The 27,473-nt window shown below is 39.4% G+C and overlaps 1 protein-coding gene across 2 annotated transcripts in view; it reads left to right on the top strand.

The window, feature by feature from the left end:
• The window catches only part of Ccdc7 (coiled-coil domain containing 7), a 165,081-nt gene extending 143,145 nt beyond the window's left edge, over positions 1–21,936 (top strand). The window contains exons 39-45 of one of the 2 annotated variants that reach the window (XM_059263777.1): positions 2,028–2,146; positions 10,047–10,137; positions 11,226–11,321; positions 13,067–13,162; positions 13,388–13,491; positions 15,221–15,310; positions 21,841–21,936. In XM_059263777.1, coding sequence (XP_059119760.1) covers positions 2,028–2,146; positions 10,047–10,137; positions 11,226–11,321; positions 13,067–13,162; positions 13,388–13,491; positions 15,221–15,277 — 563 coding nt within the window. In that variant the 3' untranslated portion in view covers positions 15,278–15,310; positions 21,841–21,936. Of the gene's footprint in view, positions 1–2,027; positions 2,147–10,046; positions 10,138–11,225; positions 11,322–13,066; positions 13,163–13,387; positions 13,492–15,220; positions 15,311–21,840 lie in introns of those variants that run through there. The other variant, XR_009379398.1, reaches the window with a different exon arrangement.
• Positions 21,937–27,473: the final 5,537 nt, after the last annotated feature.

Genomic DNA, 27,473 nt, shown 5'->3' on the forward strand with positions numbered 1-27,473 from the left:
ACACACATACACACATCACAGAAGCACACACACACACACAAAGTAAAATAAATAAAATTAAATATAATGATATTGTTGGATTAAATGTTTACATGGTTTTAATTGAAACAGATATTGCTAAATACTTTGAAAATATTTATAGATCATTAATAGTTTTGCCAGTAAATCCAGGAAAAATACATTACCTTGTATGTTAGTTGGCACTAGATATTTTATGGATTAAAAATATGAATTATGTTATTTTGATGTCAATACAACAAAACATTATCTAAAGACTGAAAACTCCTTAGAATTCCAAAAATATTTTACAGAAATAGAAAGGGCCATCTTTAAATTTATGTGTAATCTTCAGAGACCATAATATTCTAAATCTTAAAAAAAAAAGAACACAATAGGAGGAGTCAACTTACAGTTCCCAAGTATTCTTCCAGGTTACAGTAATGGAGACACTATGGTTCATACAGATGAGACCCAAGCCAGTGAAATAGACCAGAGATCCCAAGATTAAGCTCTCACCTACATGGTCAAGGGTATCAAGGCTTCTCAATGGAGGAACTGGGGAAGGGCATCAGCACAGACATTACTCCTGAGGAGGTATTCAAATAGTAAGCAGACACTAGAGAAGATGGTAGGCACCACTGATCTTTGGCGCTAACTCTGTGGAGAGCATCAGTGGTAGAACCCCCGCACACCCATTAAATAGATGTTATCAGGAAGGGAAGGAAGAACAGAAGTGAGAGAATGTGAAAAGATCAGCCTAGGGGCACAGGCCTGCAATTCCAGCTGCTTCAGAGACTGAGACAAAGATGGCTTGTTCAGGGTCAGCTAGGACAATTGAGTGAAACACTGTCCCAAGAGAAAGACAAATAAAATAAAATGTGGGATGACCATGGCTGTAGCTCAGTAGTATCACACTTGCTTACCATACATGATGCCCTAGGCTGAAGAAGAAGAAAAGGGAAATAGAACAAGTATTGGCTGAGACATCTAAAATTGGGACCAGGATCACATGGTGTCACCTAAGCTCCAGCAGGCTTGAACAGCCAGCCTCCTCTCTACAGCCCTGACATTTGCAGCAGGGGTGGTCCCTCATTCTCAGTGACCCTTTTCTACATTTTGACCCTTTGATTAGAGAGAAAGGATAGTGGTCTCCTGATTGGATGGAAACAATGTGAGGATAAGTGGTTTTCTACCAGAGCATCCAACTTTGGATCTGAGGGAGAGCAGCAGGTGCACATTGTTCACACAGACACTCACTCACTTTAGTGACTGGAAGAACAGAATGTTTCATTTTATGCAAGAAATATATTGTCGATATAAAAACACTCCTGCTGGCCAGATTCTGCTTTTTAATTCCAGCACTTGTTTTCAAGTGAGCAAACATTGAAACTATTTTCATTATCATATTTTGGATTTTCTTTTGTTTGGGGGTTTTAATTTGGGGGAAGAGGTTTGAAAACAATCTTGTATAGATCAAGCAGGCCTCAAACTCCTTATGTAGCTGACAATGACCTTAAACTTTTGACCTCTCTGCATCTACCTCCTGAGTGGTGAGAATATAAACTATGTACCGTCATGCCTGGTATTCATTGTGCTGGGGACTGAACTCAGGGATTTATAGGTAGTAGGCAAGTCTTCCACCAACTGAACAATGTCTTCAGCCCTCCAATTTTATTATTTATTATTTGAGACAAGATCATGCTATGTACAGCAAGGCTGGCATCAAATTCACTATTTGGGCCAACCTGGTCCCCAAGTCTCCAGTTACCTGCATCAGCCTCCCATGTGGCAGAAATAGGAGTAGGCATGTGCCAACACACCTAACTCTCTTCTCCAATTTTCCTGACATATGCAGACATACACTTTTGTAACTACCAGGCAAGACAAAGTCATCTATGTGTGCTGCTTAGGCAGCCTCCTCAAAAATCACTGTGTTCAGAAGAGGCACAAAATTGGTCTTAACTTTCAAAGTTAATGAAGTTAGTTTATTTTTAGTAAAATGTAATGACATTTTTCTCATTTTTCAGGGCAATCTAAACATCGAAAGTTAAGGAAAAAAGGTGCTGAGTCTCAAAGTAGCATACATCCTTCAGCATCTTCTATCAAAAAGCAGAAACTTAAAGGTAAAGGAGTCACTTTTACCCAGGTGTGTAACCCAGGTGTGTGACATGGGTGTGTAACCCAGGTATGTGACACATGTGCATAATGTACAGGTGTATAACATACAGGTATGTGGCACAGGTGTGTAACATGGGTGTGTAACGCAGAGGTGTGTAACATAGAGGTATGTAATGTACAGGTGTGTAACGTACAGATGTGTAACGTACAGATGTGTTAATGTGCCACTGCATTTCATTCTCCTCACTCCCACTTACCAGTGTCCGCAGCCTGTGGACCCTCAAACAGATAGCCCATGTTAGGAGCCTATTTTCCTACAAGCAGATAACTGTGCGAAGGGCGTTGTGGTACCTACAGAAACAGCACCTATGCAGAGATTCTCCTCACCTTTAATCCAAGCAAACCAGCAGATTTCCTTCAAACTTTCAGTATGATGCTCTGAATAAGAAGGTGTCAGGAAGCAATCAAGAGTTCTTTCTGAAAGACCTTTAGTTTTTAGGGTTTTTTGCAATTCTATCAGGGATGCAGTGAATATCTTTGTGTACATCTTTATTACACTGATGATACTTCTGTAAAATAGTTTAAGTAGGATTTATGGGTTAAAGATATCTTTTACACTTTAATAGATATTCCCAAATACTTTTGAGAAAGATTATAGTTTATAATTTTGCCAACAAATGCACAAAAATTCTATCTCCAAATATGTTGGTCAGCACTGGACTACCTATAAATTGGAAAAATAAACAATATTAAATTATACTCCTCAGATGCCAATACCACAGAGTTGCAATCTAGAGACTCTGGGGAAAGTCCCAGGAATTGCAAAAACCTCTTGCAACAGAAGAGTTTATTTTAAAATTCAGATGGAATCTTCAGAGACCATACTCCTCTAAATAATCTTGGAAAAGAACAAAGTAGGAAGAGCCACACTTGATCATTTTCAAACATGCTACCAAGCTGCAGACATTGTAAGCCTGGCACATACTTATTCAGTCATCCATCGAATTCCTCTCCTGAGAGCTCAGAGAACCCCCTGGAGGAGGAGGTGGAAAGAGTGTAAGAGCCAGAGGGGATGGAGGAGACAGGAGAACACAGCCCTCTGAGTCAACTAAGCAAGGTGCACATGAGCTCACGGAGACTGAAGCAGCGGCGCAGGGTCTCCAAGGCTCTACACCAGGGCCTCTGCATAGATATTACAGCTTTTAGCTTCACGTTTTTATGGAACTCCAGAGAGTGGGAACAAGTGGATCTCTGAGTCTCATGCCTGCTCTTGGGACTCTTCCACCTGTCCAGTTGCCATGTCCAACTTGAAATCGTAGTTCCTGTTTCATCTTCTTATATTTTATTTTGTCATGTTTGATTGCTACCTCTTAGGAAATGTTCATTTCTAATGAGAAACAGAAAGGGGCTGGATCTGGAGAGGAGATGGGGCGGAACTGGAAGAAGTAGAGGGAGGGGAAACTATAATCAGGATATATTGTATGAGAAAATCTATTTTCAATAAAAGGAAAAATCCATTGTGTCAACAGGGGATTCAGAAAAGTACACAGATAGAATTCAATAACTTCTTATTATGTGTAGCCCCATACAGAGAAGCCCAGGCCCATTCTAAACATCCCCCAAAAAAAAGTCTGGCATACAGACAGATAAAATGATGACATGTAGACCAATGAAATAGCAAACAAATCCCAGAAGTGACCTCCCCTCAACTACATGGTCAAGGGCAGCGAGACCACACAGTGGCAAAAAGCATTCCACCACAGAAGAAACTGAACATCCCTAATCAGGAAGACAAAACATGGACCTGAGCATAAACTACATTCAAAAATAACTCAACACAAATCAAATACCCGTAAGTAAGACATAAACTGTGGAAATAGTACAAGAAAACATATGGAAAACCCTGCACGACACAAGATTTGCATTTTTACAATGGCCTCAAAGACATAGAAGGAAAAAGGTAAAATATGAAAACACATATTACTAGAATTCTTAATGTAAAACAACAAAACTCTGGTAAAACTGAGCTAACTGCTCTAATAGACATGTCTCCTAAGATGTTATGACAACCAGGGATACACACAAAAAAAATAATAAAAGGGAAGATATCACTAATCATTTGGAAATTCATCCCAAACTACAGTCAGATAGCATGTTATGAATGGCTGATATCAGAAATGAAAGAGAAAGAGGAAGAAGAAAGGAAGAAATATGATGGACCTGGTGGAACAGACCTATAATGCCAGCTGCTCCAGAGGCTGATTCCACATGAGCCTTAGATGCAGAGTGAGATCAGGGCCAGACTGGAAAACCTAGAACCTATCCCCCCAAAAAATGAATATGATCTCAGGAATGCTGTCGTTCAATGGTAGAGCACTTCTCCAGCATACAGAAACACCAACACTCAATTCTCAGGATTTCAAATAAACAAGAAAAACAAAAGTAAATGAATAAACAAATAAAAACAAATGTTATTATTAACAAGGATGGCAGCATCACCTGAGCTCCAGCAGGCTTGAGCAGCCCTCTCTCCATGGCCCCGCCCCTCACAGCACAACTGGCCCCTCAGTCTCGGTATCCCACATTTACATGTTTACTCTGATTAGAGAGAAATGATGCTGGTATCTTTTTGTGTATTGAATGGAAATGATTCCAGAATAGATCTTTTTTTTTTTTTTGTCAGAACATCAAAACTTTGGGTTCTAAAAGACAATGCCAAGTGTATATTCTTCAAGCAGATAATGTATAGTAATAAGTAGAACATTTCATTTCTGTGCCAAAAAATATAACTAGACTATTTCCTGTTGTTTTATTGTTTTGTTTCCTGTGTGGATTTTGAATTAGGTTCTCATGTTTCTGAGACTGGCCTAGAATGGGCTTTGTAACTGAAAATGACCTTGAACTTCTGATCTACCTGACTTTATGTCCTGAGCAGAATTACAGTACCCAGTTTATACAGAGCAGTACTAAGCCTGGGCCTTTGTGCATGCCAGACGAGCACTCTACCAACTGAGCAACATTCCTACCACGCATTCTGCTTTTGTATTAAAGCGTTTGCCTTCAAGTAAATACTTACTGAACATTTTCATTTGTGTATCTTGTTTTGTAATGGTGTTCAAGCATGCTCAGAATAGCATTTGTTGGTACCTCTCCCTCCGTTCCTGCCCTGTGTCACTTCTTCAGCAAATGTCACCTTCATTCAGAGTGCAGCTGTATGTGGAGATTAACCTGTATCTGAAACTCATTATTTACCTCATCGTGGTTTCATTTATTGTCTTAGTTGTTTAAAAAAGTACTCTCGTTGACATTTGTCTATGAAAGTCATTTTGTTGTTTGTTTGTTGGAGACAGGGGCTTTCCATACACAGAAAGGCTGGCACCAAACTCATGACATAGGTCAGAGTGGTCCCCAAATCTTCATCCTCCTGCCTCAGCCTCCAGGGAGGCTAGCTAGGAGGGAGCTATGTATGCACAGAGAAAGAAAGACAGAGAGACAGAGAGACAAACAGAGAGAGAGAGAGAGAGAGAGAGAGAGAGAGAGAGAGAGAGAGATTTTGTAACTTCCCTGACTTGCACTCTTATGATGTCTTTTTCTGAAAGGAAAGGGAAACTCCGAATATACCAGTGCTGTGTAAGATTTTTTTTCTATTTTTTTTATTAAGAAAAAATTTTCATTCATTTTACACACCAATCAAAGATCCCCCTCTTCCCTCCTCCCATCTCCCCAGCCTCCTCCTCCCAACCCACCCCCCACTCCCACCCACAAGAAGGCAAGGCCTCCCATGTGGAGGCACATCCAGTAGAGGCAAGTCCAAGCCCTTCCCCCTGCCTCGAGGCTGCACAGGGTGTCCCATCATAGGTAGTGGGCTCCAAAAAGCCCACTCATGCACCAGAGATGGATTCTGATCCTACTGCCAGGGGGCCTCCCAAGCAGATCAAGCTACACAACTGTCTCGCCATGCAGAGGGCCTAGTCCAGTCCTATGTAGGCTCCACAGCCATTGATCCCACTTTCATGAGTTCCCTCTAGCTGTGTTAGATCTTTACCCAAACCACTGACAATGTCGTCAGGAAGCTGTGGCTTACAAGGAGATTAAGATTTATTTGAACTTTTTCAAAGTGAAAATAGTTTTCTATATAATTTAATAATGTTGTTCTTGGGCTTCAGAGCAGATGAAAACTAAAAATTGAGAAAGGTTTTGAGTTTCTAAATAATCTGCACACTTCACACTCTCCTGCAAACACCCATAGCCATAAAGGTAAAATAAAACAGTGTAACACAAACATGTGAAATAAAACTTCCATTTACCAGTATGTTCAAACCTGTGGGCCCCTTACAACAAGCAGCCAATGTTACAAGCCCCACATGCGTGCCCATGTTTACCCTGCAAATAGATACAAGTGCAGCGGGCTTTGTGGTTCCCTATAGTATAAGATCCTGTGCATAGATTCCCCTACATATAACCCAGATAAGTCATTAGATTTATTTCCTGTCTCATACATTTCATTTTCTGCATGATGTTCTGGAATGAGAGCATACCACACTTATCAATGGTTCCTTTACTGAATTGCCTTTACTTTTCTGTTGTAACCACAATCAATGACGTTATAAATATTTTGCACATTTTTTATTATGCTTCTATGAAATAATTTTTAAAAGGTATTGCTGAATTAAGAACACATATATGCTTTTAATTTTAATATATGTTACCTAATAATTTCCTGAAAAGTACAATAAATAGTTGTGCCCATGTGCCTAAGAAGATTATATCTCATTACTGTATCCAGCACTAGACTTTTTATGAGTTGAAACCATGGCAGACATTGAATTATGTTGAAAAATCTCAAAACTGCAGAAAGTGATGGAAAGAATATGGAAAAATCTTATAAAATTTTGAAAGACGTTTTCACAAAAGTAGTGAAGTCCATTTTCAACTTCATGTGAAATCTTAAAAAGTGTAAAATAGTGTATAAAGAACAATTTAGGAAGAGTCATACTTCATAATTTCTAAACATGCTACCAAGCCACAGGCATCAATGGTTCTGACATACAGAGATAGAAGAAGGAATCCGGAAGTAAACTACGTGGTTAAGGGCACAAACCGCACTCAACGAAAATGACAGTTTGCCACATACAGCGCTGGGAAAACTGATATCCCTAAACAGAAGCATAAAACTGAGACCTAGGCTTGGACTATTTTCAAAAATAGTTCAGCGTGAATCAAAGAAATACAAGGGAGAACTGAATTTTAAAAATATTAAAAGAAAATACATGATAAAGCATACATGATAGCAAATTTAATATTGTGATTTTGAATTGGCCACAGAGACACAGTCAGAAAAGAAAATAATATGGAAAATTAGACGTAATAAGCATTTAAAGCTTTTCACATCACTTGATGCAATTAATAAATACTCATAAAAAAAAGGAACTGAATTGACACTAGCAAGATGCCTTAATGGGTAAGGGTGCTTGTTTCCCCAAGCCTGATACCAGTCAATCCTTGGAACATACATACGGTAGAAGGAGAGAACTGACTCTCAAAAGTTGTGCTCTGCCTTCATCCAGGAACTTATGGAAACAAATGCAGAAATTTATAGCCAAACACCAGGCTGAGCCCCAGGAGTCCAGTCGAAGACAGAAAAGAGAGATTCTATGAGCAAGGGGCATCAAGATCTTGGTGGGGAAACCTACAGAAACAACCAAACCAAGCTAGTGGGAACTCATGAACTTTAGACCAACAGCTGTGGGACCTTCATGGGACTGGACTAGGCCCTCTGCATGAATGAGATAGTTGTGTAGTTTGATCTGCTTAAGGGGCCCCCTGGCAGTAGGATCAGGATCCATCCCTGGTGTATGAGCTGGCTTTCTGGAGCCTATTACCTATGGTGGGACACCTTGCACAACCTTGAGGCAGGGGTAGGGGCTTGGACCTGCCTATGCTGAATGTACCAGGCTCTGCTGACTCCTCATGGGAGGCTTTACCTTTTTGGAGGAGGGAATGGGGGAGTACAATAAAGGTGCCTGCTCAGTCCCTCAAGTACATCGTACTGATTTCTGATTAGATAAAATGGACAAAGGTCTCCTTTCATGTGCTGGGTGGAAGTGATGTGAGGACAAATGGTTTTCTACCAGAGCATCCAACTTTGGATTAGATGGAGAATCCTGGTTGCACATTGTTCACACACACACACACACACACACACACACACACACACACACACACTTGCCTCAGTGAATGGAAGTTTTTTGTGTAAGAAATGCAATATAGAAATTTTTTAATTTGCAAATTTGGCCAGCTAACTTTGAGAAAAGTCTCTGAACAGACCCACATTCTACTTTATTTAAGAATTTGCCCCAGAATAAAAAGGTATTGAAACTATTTTATTGTTATACTTTCTGTTTTACACTTTTCCTAATTCACACACAACAGTATTTCATATTATCTATCTTCTCTGTAGTTTTCATTAGGAGAATGTCACCTTATATTTTTAAAAAACAGATAAAGCTTTACATGTACAGAAACTATTCTAAAATGTATTCCAGTCACTTGTGGCTTTGTTTATTGTCCTACTGTTTTTTTTGTTTTGTTTTTTTTTTTAAGTTCCTACTCTGACATCGCATTTAACATCTCTGGTTTGTGAGACAGGTGTGCTGTGTATAGCAAGACTGAAGTCGTACTTAGTAGGCAGCCAGCCTGGCAGGCAGATGCCCATCTCCCTGCCTCAGTTCCTGAGTGCTGGTGTATAGACATGCAAGACCTCTCTCGCTGCTTTTTTTCTTTCTCCTTATATATAATCTTTTATGATGATGTGGTGGGGTGGTTACATGTGTACATGTTCCTGTGTATGTGCATGTGTGTATGTGTGTGTGTATTCTTGTGGAAGCCAAGGTTTGATGTCCATATATCTTCTCCTGTCACTTTCAAACAGATTCTTCTTTTATAAAATTTATTATTTAAAAAATCTTGCAAAAAATAAGAAGTATCACCCAGTCAAATTAATCTGTCTCAAAGTCTACAGAACTCAACAAAACTTCTACAGAGTTAGTGCATTTGGAACAGAGCCAAAACCCATCTTCTGAGACAGAGTGTCTCACCAAACACAGAGTGAGATTTTCTGGACAGCAAGCCTCAGGGAGGCTCTCGAGTCATGACCCAGCTCTAGGACTACAGTCACTAGCCACAGCCCCAAACTTTCGATGGATGCTGGAAAACTGATCTCAGGTCTACATGCTTGTACGGCAAGCCTTTCACCGGCTGTGCTGTCTCCCCAGCCTCCAACTTGCACTATTATGACAGACTTACATAAAATACCAATGACCAGACTACGCAAACTCAAAGAAAATCCATGTTTGCTGGTTAAACTGCTTCATGTAAATTACTGAAGGGTTAGGAGGGTTTAGAAGAGACTAAGATTGATTTTTCCAAGACCTGAACAATGACAATATCATTAAACATGCTAACACAGAAGAGGGGGGAAAAAGTCTCACAGGGTCTCACCCTGCGACTAAGAACTGCAGGAAAAGTAATGACTGCTAAGAAAGGGAGAACCAGCCTCTCCCAGGCATGAGCCCCTTGATTGCTTATCCAATATACAAAGTGGTCAGCCCGGAAACCGTGTACATACAAACAACAAAAACAGACGCAGCAGACTATCTTTATAGATTTTTGCATATATATGCGATGATAATAATCAAGAAAAAGAAGCTATTAACTTAAGAGTAGGGGCACCTGGGAGATCCAGAGGGAAAGAACATGGGAAGGCCTGGAGGTCAAAGGGAAGGGGGGAAGTAATGTAATTATGTTTTGACTTACATGGGTCTAGATAAAAAGTATATACATAATGAATTGATTTTTTGCCCCTTTAAAATTTGAAATTAGTTTATTTATGGTATCAGTTCTTAACCTTAGTCTCTTTTTCAGAACAGCCTAAACCTGTAAAGTTAGTTGAAAAACGTATTAAACTTCCAAATAATCTGAAGATGCCTGCCTCTACTCCAAAAATCAAAGTCATTAAAGGTAAAGGAAATACTGTGATATATGTTGAAAATGAAACTCTGTGTTATGTTCACACTGTTCCTGTCTACCAGTATCCTTCCGTGTGGCCTCTTCCAACAAACAGCCTATATTATGAGCCCACTGGGCTTTTTTTGTAAATAGAAATAGAACCCTATGCATAGACCCCCTTACCTCTAACCCAGATAAATTGATCAATTTCCTTCATGTTTTATACGTTTCATTTTCTCTGTAATGTTCTGAAATGAGAATATATTACTTATCAGTAGTTCCTTTTCAAGTAACTGTACATCTCTGTGGCTGTAGATTCAATCAATTGTGCAATCCAAATCATTCCTTTTTTTATTGAGACAGGGACTTAACTATGTAGCCACAGCAGGTCTGGAACTTGCTATATGGACAGGCTGGCCTAGAACTGCCTCTGCTTCCCATGTGCTAGGATTAAACATGTGTGTGTGTGTCAACATACCCTGCTAGTCACATTTTTATTATGCTAGTTTGTCTCTATAGAGTATATGAGTGAGGTTTTATATTTAGAAGATATATGCTTTTACTACCCATAGATACTTCTTTTATACATTCTATAAGGACTGTTGCTAATTGTTATGGAAATAAAATCATGAAAAATTTCTGTATAATTCTCAGCATGTGTGTGAAGAGCTTTTCTCATTGTGGTTTGGGGTATAAAAAGTGTGTAGAGTGCTGGAGCTGGAGGTACCCAGTTGTGGAGCTCTCAGCTAGCATGTGCAGGGAATTGTGTTCAGTCCCCAATACCACAAAAATGAAAAAATAAAATAAAGAAGAGGAAAGGAAAGGAAGAGGAAGAAAGAGAAAGAAGAAAACCAAAATGTAAAGAAGTGGGCAGCAGAGGCAGAGGGTGACTACAGGCCCGCAGGACCTCCCGCTGCTCCATTAGTCCCTGACTTGCACTCTTACAATGCATGTTTATAGAATACCACCTGCAAGGCAAGGGTAAATCAGACAGTCCACTCGTGCCTGTCAACTGCTCTGTGTCAATAGCTGGAGGAAGCTGTGCTCAGGAATAGTTCATGTCCATCGTCGCTGAATGATGTCGTTCTCATTTTTTTCAGAGCTGTCTAAAACTTCTCATTTAGAAGGTGAAGATGTTCAACTTTCAAATAATCCGTCCAAGTCAAAGTCTGCTATAAAGAAATTTCTGACTGAAGGTAAAGGAGATGCTGTGATACAGATGTGTGAATTAAAATATTCCTTTCCCGTTGTTTCTATTTGCCAGAATTTTCAAACCCGTGAGTCCCTTTCCGACAAACAGCTAAGTTACGTCACCAGCCTGGGTGGAGGGGTTTGTCTTCCTGCACAGTCACAGGATCTTGTGCTCGGATCCCCTTACCTCACTCGGGTGAAGTGGTAGGTGTAGCTAGAGTTTTCCTGCCTGGCCCACAGTCAGGACAAATCTCTGTCACCCGCCAGTCCCACAGCCACTCAGACCCGACCAAGTAAACACGGAGACTTATATTGATTACAAACTGTATGGCCGTGGCAGGCTTCTTGCTAACTGTTCTTACAGCTCAAATTAATCCATTTCTATAAATCTATGCCTTGCCACGTGGCTCGTGGCTTACTGGGATCTTCACATGCTGTTTGTCATCGTGGCGGCTGGCAGTGTCTCTCTGACTCAGCCTTCCACTTCCCAGCTTTATTCTCCTCCTTGTCCCGCCTACACTTCCTGCCTAGCCAATGGCCAATCAGTGTTTTATTTATTGACTAATCAGCAACACATTTGCCATACAGAACATCCCACAGCAGGTAGGTTTCCTTCACCTCACAGCTTGAGCTTTCGGCGCTGTGTTCCCAAATGAAGAACTGTAACACTTAATCTGCACGTTAGCCTTCCGTTTACGATGTTGCAACTACAACCAACAGTGCTACCAATCCACTGTCCTCGTTTATTCTCCTGCCTCAGACAGTGGAGTGTGTGAGTGGAGCTGCTGGATGAAGAACGTGTGTGCTTTTAATTTCCATAGGTTCTCACAAATACTTTGCAGAATGACTATAATTAATAGCTATGGCAATAAAAACATTTGAAAATTATAAAATAAAAACATTAAACATTAAAAAAACTATATCCAGGTATCAAAACTAATATTTGATAATTCTGTATTTCAGTGTTTTCTTCAACGAAATGGATACTGAACTGTTTTCATCAGATTATTTTGCTTCTAATAGTATAAAATTCACCAAAAATAACATATTTGTATTACTACCACTCCCTCTGTTCTTATATTACTGCTCATGGGAATGTCACATTTTTCTTCAAGATACAGGGTTATAAAAGGGAAAACTATATCTGAAATTTTATTTTTTAGAGTATGTACTTCTATTTATAACCCTAATGGTTTTTGAAGTACTTACTCTGACATTTGCATATAGATTATTTCTTTCTGTATTTTATTTGATGTATTTTTTAGTAACTAAATTAGTTCTTTGATAGTTTCAGCCTTGTACAGAGTGCATACTGACTTCTCCCACCCTCCTTCTATCACTGTTTGTTCTTGTTTTGTTTGTTTGTTTGTTTGTTTGTTTGGGAAAGGGTATTGTTAGGTGTGGAGATAATTGCACCCACCATCACATTAACTATGTAAGCCTGACTGTCTCCCACATCGCTATCCATCTTCTTCAACCTTCAAAGTATGAGAAGTACAGCTTTGTGTTACCTAAACCAGCTCCATTCTTTCTTTCTCAACAGACACCCTTACAATGTGCTTTTATAACATAAACAGCCAGAGTAAGAGAACTCTGAAAGAACTGATTTGTGCTGGCCAGGCCGCAGCATCTAGAATAATTGAAAACTCGAGTGAACTTCTTCAGAAGGGGATCAAGATTTATTTTATTTTTAAAAATTCTAATGACTTTTCTTCTAGTATAATTTATTGATATTGTTCTCATTTTTCAGAGCCACCAAAACCTGTAAACTTAAATGACCAAGATGCCATAATTCTATATAATCTGCGTGGTTTGACCTATGCTACAAACAAAGACCTCAGTAAAGGTAACAGAGTCACTACAATATAGATGTGTGAGAGAGAACTCTGTACCCTTCTCGCTGGTACTTTTTACTAATATCCATCTTCCAACCTACGGGCCAAACAGCCAGTACTGTGAGCACAGTATGTTCTCATGATTCCCATGTGTGAATACGTGTGTATGTGGGAGATTGTGGCTCTGTACAGTTTGGTATCCTGTGCCTAAGTGTGCCCTACTTACCTTGACCCAGGTAAACTGATAGACTTCCTTCATCCTTCACACCTTCTCTTTCCTGCATGCTCTAAAAGAAGAATGTGCTGTAATGTATTCAACAACGTTTTCTTACAATGCCCTGTAAGTCTTCAGTGTTTATTTCAAGGGTCAATAATCAGTACTCCAATAGGTGTCATCTACAATTGTCTTATTTCGCTGATGTTTCTATAAAATAGAATATTTAATATGATTTGTGGGGAAATACATAGGTGCTTTTATATTTAATTCATATAGACAACTAATTTACAATTAATATAATTCAGCCAGAGAATAGAATAAAAACTCAATTCTAAATGCCACATATAGAAACAGACTTTGTATGAGTAGAAATGTAAGCACAGATTTACATTGGTAAATGTCCTCTGTACTACAAAAAGGATTCAAAAATTCTGGAGAAATCCCTGGGATACCAGAGGGATTTTGCATAAATAGAAAGTCTACTTAACATTCATATAGAATCTTTATAGACCATAATTGTCTAAATAAATATGAAAAAGAACAAAATAATACTTAATAATCTCAAAACTTACTACCAACCTACAGCAATGAAGGCTGTAGCCACAGTTCTCACATGCATACAAGTGGCACAGAGATCAGTGCCATGCTGGAGAGACCCGAGAAATGAACTCCAACCTATGTGGTTGATGATTCCAAGACCACATCATGGATAAAGAGAAGCTCGCCACACACAATGTGGGGAAGCCTGTGTATCCACAAGCAGTGGCATGAAAGGATCCCACAAGTTAAACTGTATTCAAATCATAAGTCAACATGAAGACAGACCTTACAAGTAAGAGTTACCCGCAAAAATATTAGGACAAACATATACAATGCTCATTTTGACAATATAAAATGGGTAATATCAAAAATACAGTCAATATTGGCAAATTTAGATTCATCAGATTTTAAAATTTGGTCAGGTCAAGGAAGATGTAATTTATATTTAGTAGTTTTCTAAAGGTAACAAAATGGGATAATATCAATAAAGTAAAAACGGCTATCCAAAGAAAAGAACATACTTCTCTCTCTGGGTTCTGTAAAGACTTACCTTCCAAAGATATATTAACTGTGATCTGAAACTCAACCACATCAAAACTCATAAAAAAAAATACTCTAAGAGATACTCTTCCTGAGAAGGTTTTATAGACCAACAGGAGCATAGAAATATCTCTTTAGGGAAGTTCAACCCCAAACCACAATGAGAAAAGCTCTTCACACACAGGGCGTAATATTTCCAGGAAGTGAGGCCAAGAGGAACGCAGAAGAATAACTGGCTGGGCCTGGAGTTCCATACCTGGCACTGTAGCTCCCTGGGAGACTCATGAGGAAACTCACAAGTTCAGGTCAGCTTTGTCAACACACAGAGTTCAAGTCTAGTCTGGCCATGAGACCCCCATCTCAGTATAAAAAGTGTGTAGAGTGCTGGAGCTGGAGGTACCCAGTTGTGGAGCTCTCAGCCAGCGTGTGCAGGGAATTGTGTTCAGTCCCCAATACCACAAAAATGAAAAAATAAAATAAAGAAGAGGAAAGGAAAGGAAGAGGAAGAAAGAGAAAGAAGAAAACCAAAATGTGAAGAAGTGGGCAGCAGAGGCAGAGGGTGACTACAGGCCTGCAGGACCTCCCGCTGCTCCATTAGTCCCTGACTTGCACTCTTACAATGCACGTTTATAGAATACCACCTGCAAGGCAAGGGTAAATCAGACAGTCCACTTGTGCCTGTCAACTGCTCTGTGTCAATAGCTGGAGGAAGCTGTGCTCAGGAATAGTTCATGTCCATCGTCGCTGAATGATGTCGTTCTCATTTTTTCAGAGCTGTCGAGATCTTCTTATTTCTATGGTGATGTTGCTCAACATTCAAGTATTATGAGCATGTCTGCTCCAAGGAAATCTGAGACTAAAGGTAAAGGAGATGCTATAATACAGATGTGTGAATTAAAATATACCTTTCCTGCCCGGCATTGGTGGCGCACACCTTTAATCCCAGCACTCGGGAGGCAGAGGCAGGTGGATCTCTGTGAGTTCGAAGCAAGCCTGGGCAACAGAGCGAGATCCAGGACAGGCACCAAAACTACACAGAGAAACCTTGTCTCAAAAAACCAAATATATATATATATATATATATATATATATATATATATATATATATATATATATATATATATTTTCCTTTCCCATCTTTTCTATTTACCAAAATTCTCAAACCCGTGAGTCTCTTCAGACAGCCAATTTTGTAAGCCCAGCTTGTGTTCTATGCTTTTCCTGTAAAGAGACATCAGTGTGGAGGGCTTCCTGTTTCTGTAAAATAATAGGATCCTGTGCACCGACCCACCTTACCTGTAACCAAGGTGAATTGCACCTTTGGTATGCTGCATGTTTTTGCAAAATGGAAAACCACCACACTTAATGTATAATTTCTCTTTACATCGCCCTACATTTCTGTTGTTGCAACTACAACCAACAGTACTATTAATGTCATAACACACTTTATTCTCCTACTTTATGCAGTAGAGCACATGAGTGGGATGGCTGGATTAAGAACATGTATGCCTTTAATTTTTTTAAGTGGTAACAAATATTTTGCAGAGTGCCTGTAATTAATAGTTGTAGCAACAAAAGTATCAAAAACTATTTTCCAGTGTCAAAGCCAATACTGGACTCTTCATTTAGTAGTGTGTTGTTTAATCTCTGTGAGTGTCTGTAGTTTCTCTTGCTGTTCATGCCTGACTTTATTCTATCATGGTCAGATAGAATACAGCATGGTATCTCAACTTTTTCTAAATTTGTCGAGACTTACTTTGTTTTCTAATGGGTTGATAATTCTGGGAAAAACTTTATGGTCTGATTACAACAATGTGTATTCTTTACAACAATGTGTATTCTTTAGAGTTTTGGCAAAATAGCCTCTAGTTGTCTGTTAGGTCCATTTAATTTATGATGTCTCGTCTCCACTGTTTCTCAGGGTTTTGTCCAGATGACATGCCTAGTGGTGTGAGTTGATGTTGAAGTGACTCACTATTACTGTGACTTTACATAGAGTGTACTTGTTTTATGAAGCTACGCTTGTGCTTGTTGTATTTGTGTTCAGAATTGCAAAATCCTCTTGGTGGGTTGTTCCCTTAATGGGTATGAAGTGGCTTCTCTAGTCCTTCTGAGTACTTTGGGTTTGAAATCTATGTTTTCTGATATTAGAATAGCTATGCCAGCTTGTTTCCTAAGTCCATACTCTTAGAATAACATTCTCTGTCCTTTAATCTGAGATGATGTCTATATTTGATTGTGAGGTCTGTTTCTAGGAGGAAGCAAAAAGGTGTAGCCTGAGCTCTAATCCACACTGCTCATCTATGTCTTTTTATTTGGTCATTTAGACCATTAATATTCTGAATGATTATTGAAATAAGCATATTATTTATCATATTTTCTTGGTTTATGGTGTTTTCTTATTTTTTTAATATTTGGTTTTATTGTTTGTATGTCAGTGGGGGTTAAGATGCCCTGGGAATGTAGTTACAGATGTGTAGCTAGAGTTTTCCTGCCTGGCCCACAGTCAGGACAAATCTATCACCCACCAGTCCCACAGCCGCTCAGACCCAACCAAGTAAACACAGAGACTTATATTGCTTACAAACTGTATGGCCATACCAGGCTTCTTGCTAACTGTTCTTATATCTTAAATTAATCCATTTCTATAAATCTATACCTTGCCACGTGGCTCGTGGCTTACCGGCATCTTCACATGCTGCTTGTCATGGCGGCAGCTGGCAGTCTCTCTGACTCAGCCTTCCACTTCCCAGAATTCTCTCCTTGTCCCACCTGTACTTCCTCCTGCCTTGCTACTGGCCAATCAGTGTTTTATTTATTAACCAATCAGAGCAACACATTTGACATACAGAACATCCTACAGCACAGATGGTTATGAGCTTTCTGACATAAGTGCTGAGAACTGAACTTGAGTCCTCTGGAAGAACAGTAAATGCTCAGAAACCCTGAGTCATCTGTCCAACCCTTTAGATCTTTATGTTTTTATTTACTGTCCTGATATCTTTTATCTCACCATATGCCATGGTCACTTGAGTTCATTTATCTTTTTCTTAACTCAAATTATTTTTTTCCAGTGTCTTCTGTAGAGCTGGCTAGTGGCCATAAATTCCTGTTATCTGTTTTAGCCTTGGAAAGCTTTTTTTCTCATTCAATTAAGAGATAATTTTGCTATATATAATAGTCAGGTTTGGTAATTGTGGTCTTTCAGAACTTGGAATGGATCTTTGCAAGTTTTTCTCCTTTCGACAGTTGCTATTAAATATGTTACTATGATTGGCCTGCTTTCATATGCGACTTGTCTCTTCCCTTGTAGTTTTGAATACCCTCTCTTCAGTCTGTGTTTTAGGATTTTAATGATAATATGTCAAGAAGAGTTTCTGTTCTGGTCCTGTTTGACAGTCTGGGTGCCTCTTGTACCTCTCTCAAGATTTAGGGAGTTTTCTTACAGGATTTTATCGAAAGTGTTTTCTATGCCTCTGACATAAATGTTTCTCTTTTTTCTATGCCCATAGTTTTCAGATAGTTATTTTCATGGTATCCCAAAGCTCTCAAAATTTTCAATTTTCTGTTGACCTTCACTGAATGATCCTATACTTCTACATGACCTTCACGCCACTGCAGTGTGTTGTCCACATATCCACTATTAGTTAGGCCTTCTACTCAGCTTTTTGTCTGGTTTATTGAATGTTTTATGCCAGCATCATTTGAGTTTGGCTTTCTTCAGCAATTCCTTATCTTTTAAAAATATTTTTATTTACTTTTGGTTTTTGTTTATGAATATTTTGCCTGAAGGTATATCTGTTTGCCCCATGCATGCCTGGTGTCTGTGGAGGCCAGAAGAGGGCATCAGATCCCCTGGGACTGGAGTTACAGGCAGGTGTGAGCCATCCAGTGCTCCTAACCACTGAGCCATCTCTCCGGTACTACAGTTCTATGTCTTTATAGAAGTATGTTTTCCTACATTGAATGACTTCCTTACTTCATTCAGCTGTTTTTGTTTTCTTGGAGAACATTCATGTTGTCTTTGACTTGTTGAGCATATTTGTAAGTGTTCTCTTGGATTCTTTCTTTGAAAGTTCTAAATTGCTTTGCTTTAATTTGGCATGTGAGATCAGTAATTTTTTGAGGAGATGTATCTCATTCTTTTGTGGGGATTTTTGACTTCTGTATGATACTTTTGTATCTTGGATTAGTTTGTTGGTTGATGTTTCTTCATTTGTGTAAAAGAGAACTCTGTTCCATCCCCAGTTTCTTTCTGCCAGTATCCAAATCTGTGGACCCCTCAACAAGATAGCCAATCTCATGGGCACAGTATGCCCCATGATTCCCATGAGTAGATATGTGTGTATATGAAAGGTTGTGGCTCTGTGCAGTATGGTATACTGGGCATCCTACTTGCCTTGACACAGGTAAATAAATAGACTTCCTTCATCCCTCGCACCTTCAAAATAGAAATATATCCTCTAAAAGGAGAATGTGTGTTAACTTATTCAACAATTGCTTCTTACAATGCCATGTGTTTATTTCTGTGTGTATAACTCTTCAGTGTTTATTTCAAGGGTCAATAATCAGTGCTTCAATAAATTTCATCTGCCATTGTCTCATTTCCACTTACATTTCTATAAAGTAGAGTATGTGCATGATTTGTGGGGGAAAGATATAGATGTTTTTACTTTTAATTCATATTGACAAGTAATTTATTTTATAATTATAGTTAATATAGTTCTGCCAGAAAATAAATGAAAGTCCTCATTCTAAGGATCTTATCTAGAAACAGACTTTTATGAAATGAAAATGCAAATGTTAATTTATATTGTTAAATATATATGCTACAGAAAGGAGTCAAAAATTCTGTAAAATTCCTATAATTCCAAAGGTATTTTGCAGAGATAGAAAGTCCATTAGAACATTCATGTGGAATCTTCAGAGACCAGAATAGTCTAGATAATCATGAATAGGAACAAAATGAGTATTGCATAACTTCAAAACTTACTAACAACCTACAGCAATGACAGCACTATGGTTCTGACATGCATGCAGGTGGCACAGAGACCATGTATGAAATGTCCAAGAAATGAACTCTAACCTGCATGTTTGATGATACAAAGAACACATAGTAGAGAAGGGGTAGTCTACCTCACAAGGTACAGGAGAAATTGGATATCCCCAAGCAGAAGCATGAAAGGAGTCTGCATAGTAAACTGTTTTCAAAACGTAAGTCAATATGAAGATAGAACATACAAATAAGAGATAAAATGCAAAAGCATAGAAAAAAAACATAGGCCAAAACCTACGTGATGCTCATTTTGACAATATGCTTTTTATTAACATCAAAAATACAGGTAAATATAGGCAAATTAAGTTCATCAGAATTAAAAATTTGGGCACACCAAGGAAGATATGATTTTGTACAAGTAGTGTATAATAGTTTAAAAGAGTAAATAAAATAGGACCATGTCAATGGAGTAAAATGGCTATCCACAGAAAGGGAGCATATTTCCATGTGTTAGTCCTATAAAGAATTATTTTACAAAGGTATATTAATGGAGGTCTGAAGACCAACCACAAGAAAACTCATAAAAACAGTAGCAAGTACTCTTACAGAGACTCTTCCTGAGAAGGTATTACAAATATCAACAGGAACATAGAAAGATGATGGAGACATCACTGTTCATTAGGAAAATTCAACCCAAAACTACAATAAGAAATACACTTCACACCCATTGGATGGCGTTACCAAGGAAGGACACAGAAGGGTTAGAAGTGGCAGAAAAAGATGGCTGGACCGGATATTACATACCGGTCATGCTAGCTACCTGGAAACTCATGCAGGAAAAACCACAAGTTCAAGGACAGCTGTGGCAATAGAGAGAGTTCAAAGCTAGCCTGCACGCAAGCCTCTGTCTCAGTATAAGGAAGTAGAATGCGGAGGGTGGCTGTAGTTCAGGTGTAGAGAACTCAAACAGCATATGGAGAGACCTGTGTCCAGTCCCCAATACCACAAAAAGTCAAGGGGAATGGATAGGAAGGGGGAAGGAAAAGAAAGAACAAAGAAAACAAACAACTGCAACAGAATGTCTCCAAGGACTCTAAGAAATCAGAAGCAGAGGCACACCCAGTCCCCTGAGCTCCAGCTGACTTGACAGGCTTCCCTTGACTGCCCTGCCGTGTGCGTCACAGGTTTCCTCTTAGTCTAAGTGACCTGATCTACAGTTTTACTAGAGAGAAAGGATAATGGAAAGGTAAGCTTTTGTTTAATGTTTATTTAGCTAGTTTATGCATATGAATATTTTGCCTACATGCATGTATGTGCACCAATTGCCTGCCTGTTTGATCCCCTGAAACTAGGGTTATGGATGGTATTGAACCACCATGTGGGTGCTAGAAATCAAGCTCAGGTCCTCTGTACAAGTCACAAGTGCTCTTAACTACTGAGCCATATCTCCAGCCTAGACTATGAAATTATTTTTCTTTGAAATTTCACATACAGATGTCTTAGTTATGGTTTCTATGAATGTGAAGAGACACTATGACCACAGAAACTTTTATAAAGGAAAACATTTAACTGGGGCTGGCTTATAGTTTCCGAGGTTTAGTCCGTCATGGTGGGAAGCATGGTGGTATACAGGCAGACATGGTGCTGTAGACAGAGCTGAGAGCTCTACATCTGGATCTGCAGGCAGCAGAAGGAGACTGAGTGCCACACTGGGTGTAGCTTGAGCATATAAGACCTTAAACCCCACCCCCCACCACAGTGACACACTTCCTATAACAAGGCCACACCTACTCCAACAAGGCCACACCTCCAAATAGTGCCACTCTCTATATGCCAAGCATCCAAACACATGAGTCTCTGAGGGCCATACCTATTCAAACTAGCACAAGTATACAAATTATCTTGTTCATATCCACCTATAGTCCCCACTCCAAATTCCCAGAATGTTACTTTCTACTTTAAAAGAGAAATAAAGAAAGATTTATACACAGAATAAAATATTCTGAATTTTTTATTTGTCATTCCTGATTTTCATTATTGTTCTACTATTTTCCAGCATTCTCTCTATGACATTTGTATGTAGCATTCCAACTGTTATTTGATACAGGAGTGCTACATACAACAATGCCAGTCACTCTCTAAGTACAGGCAGACTGGCAGGAAGATACCCATTTACCTGCCTCAGCCTCCCAAGTGCTCAGACTGCAGGTGTTCGAAACCTCTCCCAGCTTCGGTTTTTCTTTTACTCGATGCATAGCCTTACAACGCACTTTTATGTATTCCCAGCTGCCAGGCAAGGCAATATAGGACAAAATTTATTAGTGCTTATTGAACTGCTCCACTTCAGAAGTTACAGCATTTAAGTACCACTGCGTGTAATTGTTTTCATTTTTCAGAGACATTTAAACTTACAAATTTAGACGAGAAAGACGATGGAGCTGCAGATAATCTGCAGATGTCAAATTTGGCTGCTACACTGAGTGCCCTAAAAGGTAAAAGAGTCACTGCCATAAAGATGTACGAAATAAATAAACCTCTGTACTTTTCCTGGTTTTCTATTGACCACCATCTTCAACCTCTGGACTCTTTCAACACACAGCCAATACTGTGAGTACACTATTTGTTCCTGTGCTTTGTGTGTAAATAGACACCCATGTAGAAGGCTTTGGAGTTCTGCACAGTAATAGAATCCTGTGTCTACAAACTCATTACATTTGGCCCAGATAAATTGATAGGTTTCTTCATCTCTCACACCTTAAACATTCTGCGAGATGTTCCAAAGTATGAATGTACCACACTTAACAGTTTCTTTCTTAATCTCCTTTACATTTATGACCTTGTGACTACAATCAACAGTGTGACCAAAACCATTGCACACGTTTATCGTGTTAACTTTACATCTGTTAAGTAGAGCGTGTGAGTGGTGGAATTATTGACTGAGGACACATAAGCTTTTAATTCAATGCATTCTGTAAGTGGGGTATTTATATATTCCTCCTAGAATGCTTATAGTTAAGTTATGGCAGTAATTGATTGAGAAAACTGTTTCCTGGTTCTTAGCACTAGACATTTTATGGATTAAAAACATTAATAAGATGGAATTATACGAATAAGTTAGCACAGAAAATGACATAGAGTGACTCTGGGGAAATCCCTAGAATCCCAAAGATATGTTGGAGCACTAGGAAAGTCCATTTTAGGGACTACAGAGATGCCTCAGCAGTTAAAGGGATGCTATACAAGGAAGAGGAGTAGCATCCGGGTCACACGTGTAAAATTCAGGATGCACATGGTTGCCTACTTCTAATGACTAGACCTCTCTGGCAAACTACCTAAATGGGCTCTCTGTATCATCCTAACCAAATGGTCCAAGAAACACTGAAAAGAGATGACAGAAAGAATTTATGAGAGGGAAGATGGGGATCAGGAAGATATGACCTGCTGGTGCAGCCATGAACATGCAGCAGCTATGGATAGCAGCCAGGACTGGGCCTTTCTGCTGTCCTTAAAGAGTAAATGTGTTCCCAATGGGGCCCCATCCCTTCTGGGGATCTAATGACTATTAAGGTTTACAGAAGGAAGGTATGTATTTTCTCTCGTGTTGTAGCCACTAAGGGATGGATTGGGGAAAGATGAGGTATACAAGGACAGGAAGTGGGACAACAGAGGGCAATAGGTAGGTGGATATAATCATAACATGGTATTCATTCATATATATACATATATATACATGAAACTTTTAAAACTAAAGCTAAAAATTACATTTTCTACATAAATGTTGTGATGGCCATTCTTGGTTGTCAACTTGACTATATCTGGAATTAACTAAAGCCCAAATGATTGAGCACATCTGTGAGGGATTATTTTTCTTAATTAAATCATTTGAAGTGGGAAGACCCACTTCTAATGCAGATCTTTGCGGTGGCATGATGCACCTTTAATCTGGGCCACATCTGATGGCAGCCTCTTAAAAAAAAATGGAAGAAGGAAGCTTGCTCTCTCTTTGCGTGCTTGTCCTTGCTTTCACCAGCAAGTCTGCTCTTTTGCAGGCATTAGAGCTACTTCTTTGAGATTCCAGCATATATTGAAGACTAGATGAGATAACCAACCTCATGGACTGAAAAACAACTGGATTCTTGGACCTTCTGTTGATAGGGCTAGCTGGACCACAGCCTATAAATCATTCTAATAAATCCCGTAGATAGATAGATAGATAGATAGATAGATAGATAGATAGATAGATAGATAGATAGATAGATGATAGATAGATAGATAGATGTATATCTAGAGAGAGAGAAAGATTCATTCTATAAGTTCCATTCCTCTAGAGAACCCCGACCAATATAAATGTCAATATCATTTCTCATTTAGTAGATAATGAATAATGTAAATAAGAAGTCAATAAGAAAGTGAAAAGAAAATATTTCACCCATATCTGATAAGGATCACTATCCGAAGATGAAATAATAGATTAAAATGTAAGCAAAACTGAGAAGTACTCTCATAGATGTTTTTCTCCTTAACAAATTTGGCAATGGCCAACCCTGGCTAGTTTTATGTCAACTTGACACAAGCTAGAGTTATCTGAAAGGAGAGAACTACAATTGAGAAAATGCCTCTATAAGATCCAGCTGTAAGGCATTTTCTCAATTAGTGATCAATGGGGGATGGCCCAGCCCATTGTCGATGGTGCCATTCCTAAGCTGGTAGTTCTGAGTTCCATGACAGAGCAGGCTGAGCAAGCCATGGAGAGTAAGCCAGTAAGCAGCACTCCTTTATGGCCTCTGCATCAGCTCCTGCCTCCAGGATCCTGCCTTGTTTGAGTCCCTTTCCTGACTTCCTTCAATGATGAACAGTGATACAGAAATGTAAGCAGAATAAACCCTTTTCTCCCCAACTTGCTTTTGGTCATAGTGTTTTGTCACAGCAATAAAACCCTCACTAAGACAAATTGGTACCAGTGTAGTGGGGTATTCCTGTGACAGATCTGACCGTGTTTGAGAGAGGATTGTCGAAGAACTTTGGAATTTGCTGTCCCCATTATTCATTTGTTATATGGGCAGGGGAGAGACGCATAGTTGAGGTGAAAGCTTCTGGGAAGTGTTTCCTGAGAGCACACACGTTCCAGAGGCACCCAAGTTGTACCTCATGCTGGCAGCCAAACTTGGTAGTGTAAGAGTCACCCAGGTGGTAAAGGATCCACTGTCATACAAACATGTGAAACAGAATTCTGTTCTTTCCCACTGGTTCTATATACCAGTATTTTCAACCTCTGGGCCCTTCAAACATACAGCAAATATTGTGAGCACAGAATGTATTCCAGTATCTCTCCTACAACGAGACACGTGCATGGAGAGCTCTGTGGTTCTGCACAGTAACAGAATCCTATGTGTGGGTTCCCCCTTATCTTTAACCCAGGAACAGCTCTCTCATGCTCACAACATCAGGGCTGGCTCACCCACACCTCCACCAACTGGGTCAGCTCTACTGTGCTGCCCAGGCAAGTGGCAGGGTCCACTTTCCTGAGTGCTGCTGGTAAGGGGCGAGTCAACTCTTGGCCCACCACAGGTGGCAGGATCAAGAAGAGAGGGCATCTCTCCTCCCCCTCAACACCATGTGGGAGATGAGGGGGATGTGGCCAGCTATCCCACTCTCACACCTTCAGGGCTATCTCACCCACAATTCTGCCAACAGGGTCAACTCTACTGTGCTGGCTAGGAAAGGAGCAGGGCCTGCTTTCCTGAGTACTGCAGCAGATAAGGGGGAGGGCCATCTCTCCCCCACCCACATCACCACATGATAGAAGTATAGTGGGGACAGCTCTCCAGGGCTCACAACTTTAGGGCTGGTTCACTTACACCTCTGCCAACAGGGTTGGCTCTGTTGTACTACCCAGACAAGGTGCAGGGCCCGCTCTCCTGAGTGTTGCAGCTGGTGGGGGGCAGGGCCAGCTCTCCCACCTGCCTCAGGCATTGATTTATTATACTTTCCATTTAACCACAGTCCAAACACATCCACTATGGCATTTCTTAGCTCCCTTCCTTCTTGCACTTTATGGCAACTACCATTTGTTAACAGCAACAACAAAAAAGGATGTATCGAGAGATTAAACTAGATCTGAAAATTTGTACTTTAGTCACTCAAAGATTCATATATTGTCATATTGTATCATTCAAGTTCTTTCTTTCTATAACATTTGTGTATGACATTTCCATCTGTTGTTTGAGATAAAGATGCTTCACATAGCAGGACTAGAGTCACACTTAGTGTGTCGCAGACCAGCAACAATCTCCATGCCTTGGCCTCCCTAACACTGCATTACAATACCTCCCCCAGCTCTGTTCTTCTTCTTTTCTGACAAGTACTTGGATGATGAACTTCAGTAAAATGTCAGATAAGAGGCAAGGCTGATTGGACAGTCTTCTCATGTTTATTTACTGTGTGCCTGAATGCTGAAAGGGAGGTGTGCTTCATAGCTGATGTATTTTTAGAACCACTGAATGATGTTGTTCTCACTTTTCAGAGCCAACTAAACCCAGTGACTTAGACAAGAGTGCTGTTGATATTCTGCACATGTCAACCTCAGCTTTAATACAATATTTTAAAGGTAAAAAATCCACTGTCATACAGAAATGTGAAACAGAATTCTGTTCTTTTCCCACTGGTTCCATATACCAGTATTTTCAACCTCTGGGCCCTTCAAACATACAGTGAATATTGTGAGCACAGAATGTGTTCCAGTATTTCTCCTACAAATAAACACGTACATGGAGAGCTCTGTGGTTCTGCACAGTAACAGGATCATATGTATGGAGTCCCCCTTATCGCTAACCCAGGTAAATTGATACGTTTCTTTCACTTCTCACATCCTTAATATTCAGCAAGAAAGACATTATGAAGTGAGAATATCTGATAGTTCTTTAATAATTCCTTTTTTAATCATCTTTACATTTCTACAGTCAACGTTGCATTCTACATTGTTACACATTTTTCTTCTGCCACTTTGTGACTATACAGTAGAATGTGTGAGTGTAGAGTGTGAGTGGAACAGTTGGATTCAGGACCTGGGTTCAATAGACTCTGTACAGAATATATATCCATTCTAGAATGGTTGTAGTTAATATTTGTGGCAATAATTGCATGAGAAAACTGTTTCCTGATTCTTAGCACTAGGCATTTTAGGGATACAAAATATCAGCAAGATTAAATTATATTGGTCAGTTAACAGTAGGGTAGAAAGTGACCTACAGATTCAGAGAAAATCCCTAGAATCCTAGTTATGGTGCAGAGCTAGAGAATTCTATGTTGAGGGCCGCAGAGATGGCTCTGTAGTTAAACCGTTTACAATGCAAGAAAGAGTAACAGAATTTAAACCCCAAAACCCTTGTAAATTCAGCATACTCATGGCCAACTGTAATCCCACATTGCAGGGCAGAGACTGGCTCTGAGTTTGATCAATAGACACAATAGCCTCAATGAACAAGTTGAAGGAACAAAGAAAGAAGAGTCTCTGCGAACACCTCAGGCACAAGTGTGCACAAATACCTGCATGAAAACCCATGCATATATACATAACCACTACACACGCATACACACACAAAAAGAGAACAAAAAGTCCATTTCAAAATCATGTCGAATCTTGGAAGAATGTCAAAGCCAAAAGAGTACACCAAATCATTGTCCAGTTGCCCAACAGTCAGTCCTAAAAACATACATATAGATGGCATTACCAGACTGGACAGGTCATATTTGGAAGTATATATGTATGTGCATATACATGTATGCATGCAATAACAGTGAAAAAGAAAGCCTTGAATTTGAGGGAGAGCAGGGTGTGGTATATGGGACAGTTTGGAGGGAATTTAAAAAACTGGATAATTTTTTTAAAATTAGGTTGTAATTGAAGTATAGTCTCAAAAATAAAATCAAGAAAAAATATTGGCAACAAACTAGGAAAGGTTGCAATTCATCATTTCAGAACCTAGTACCAAACTACAGTAGTGAAAGCATTATGGTTCTGACAAAAGTC

This window comes from Peromyscus eremicus, chromosome 5, assembly GCF_949786415.1.
Source record: "Peromyscus eremicus chromosome 5, PerEre_H2_v1, whole genome shotgun sequence".
Lineage (NCBI taxonomy): Eukaryota > Metazoa > Chordata > Mammalia > Rodentia > Cricetidae > Peromyscus > Peromyscus eremicus.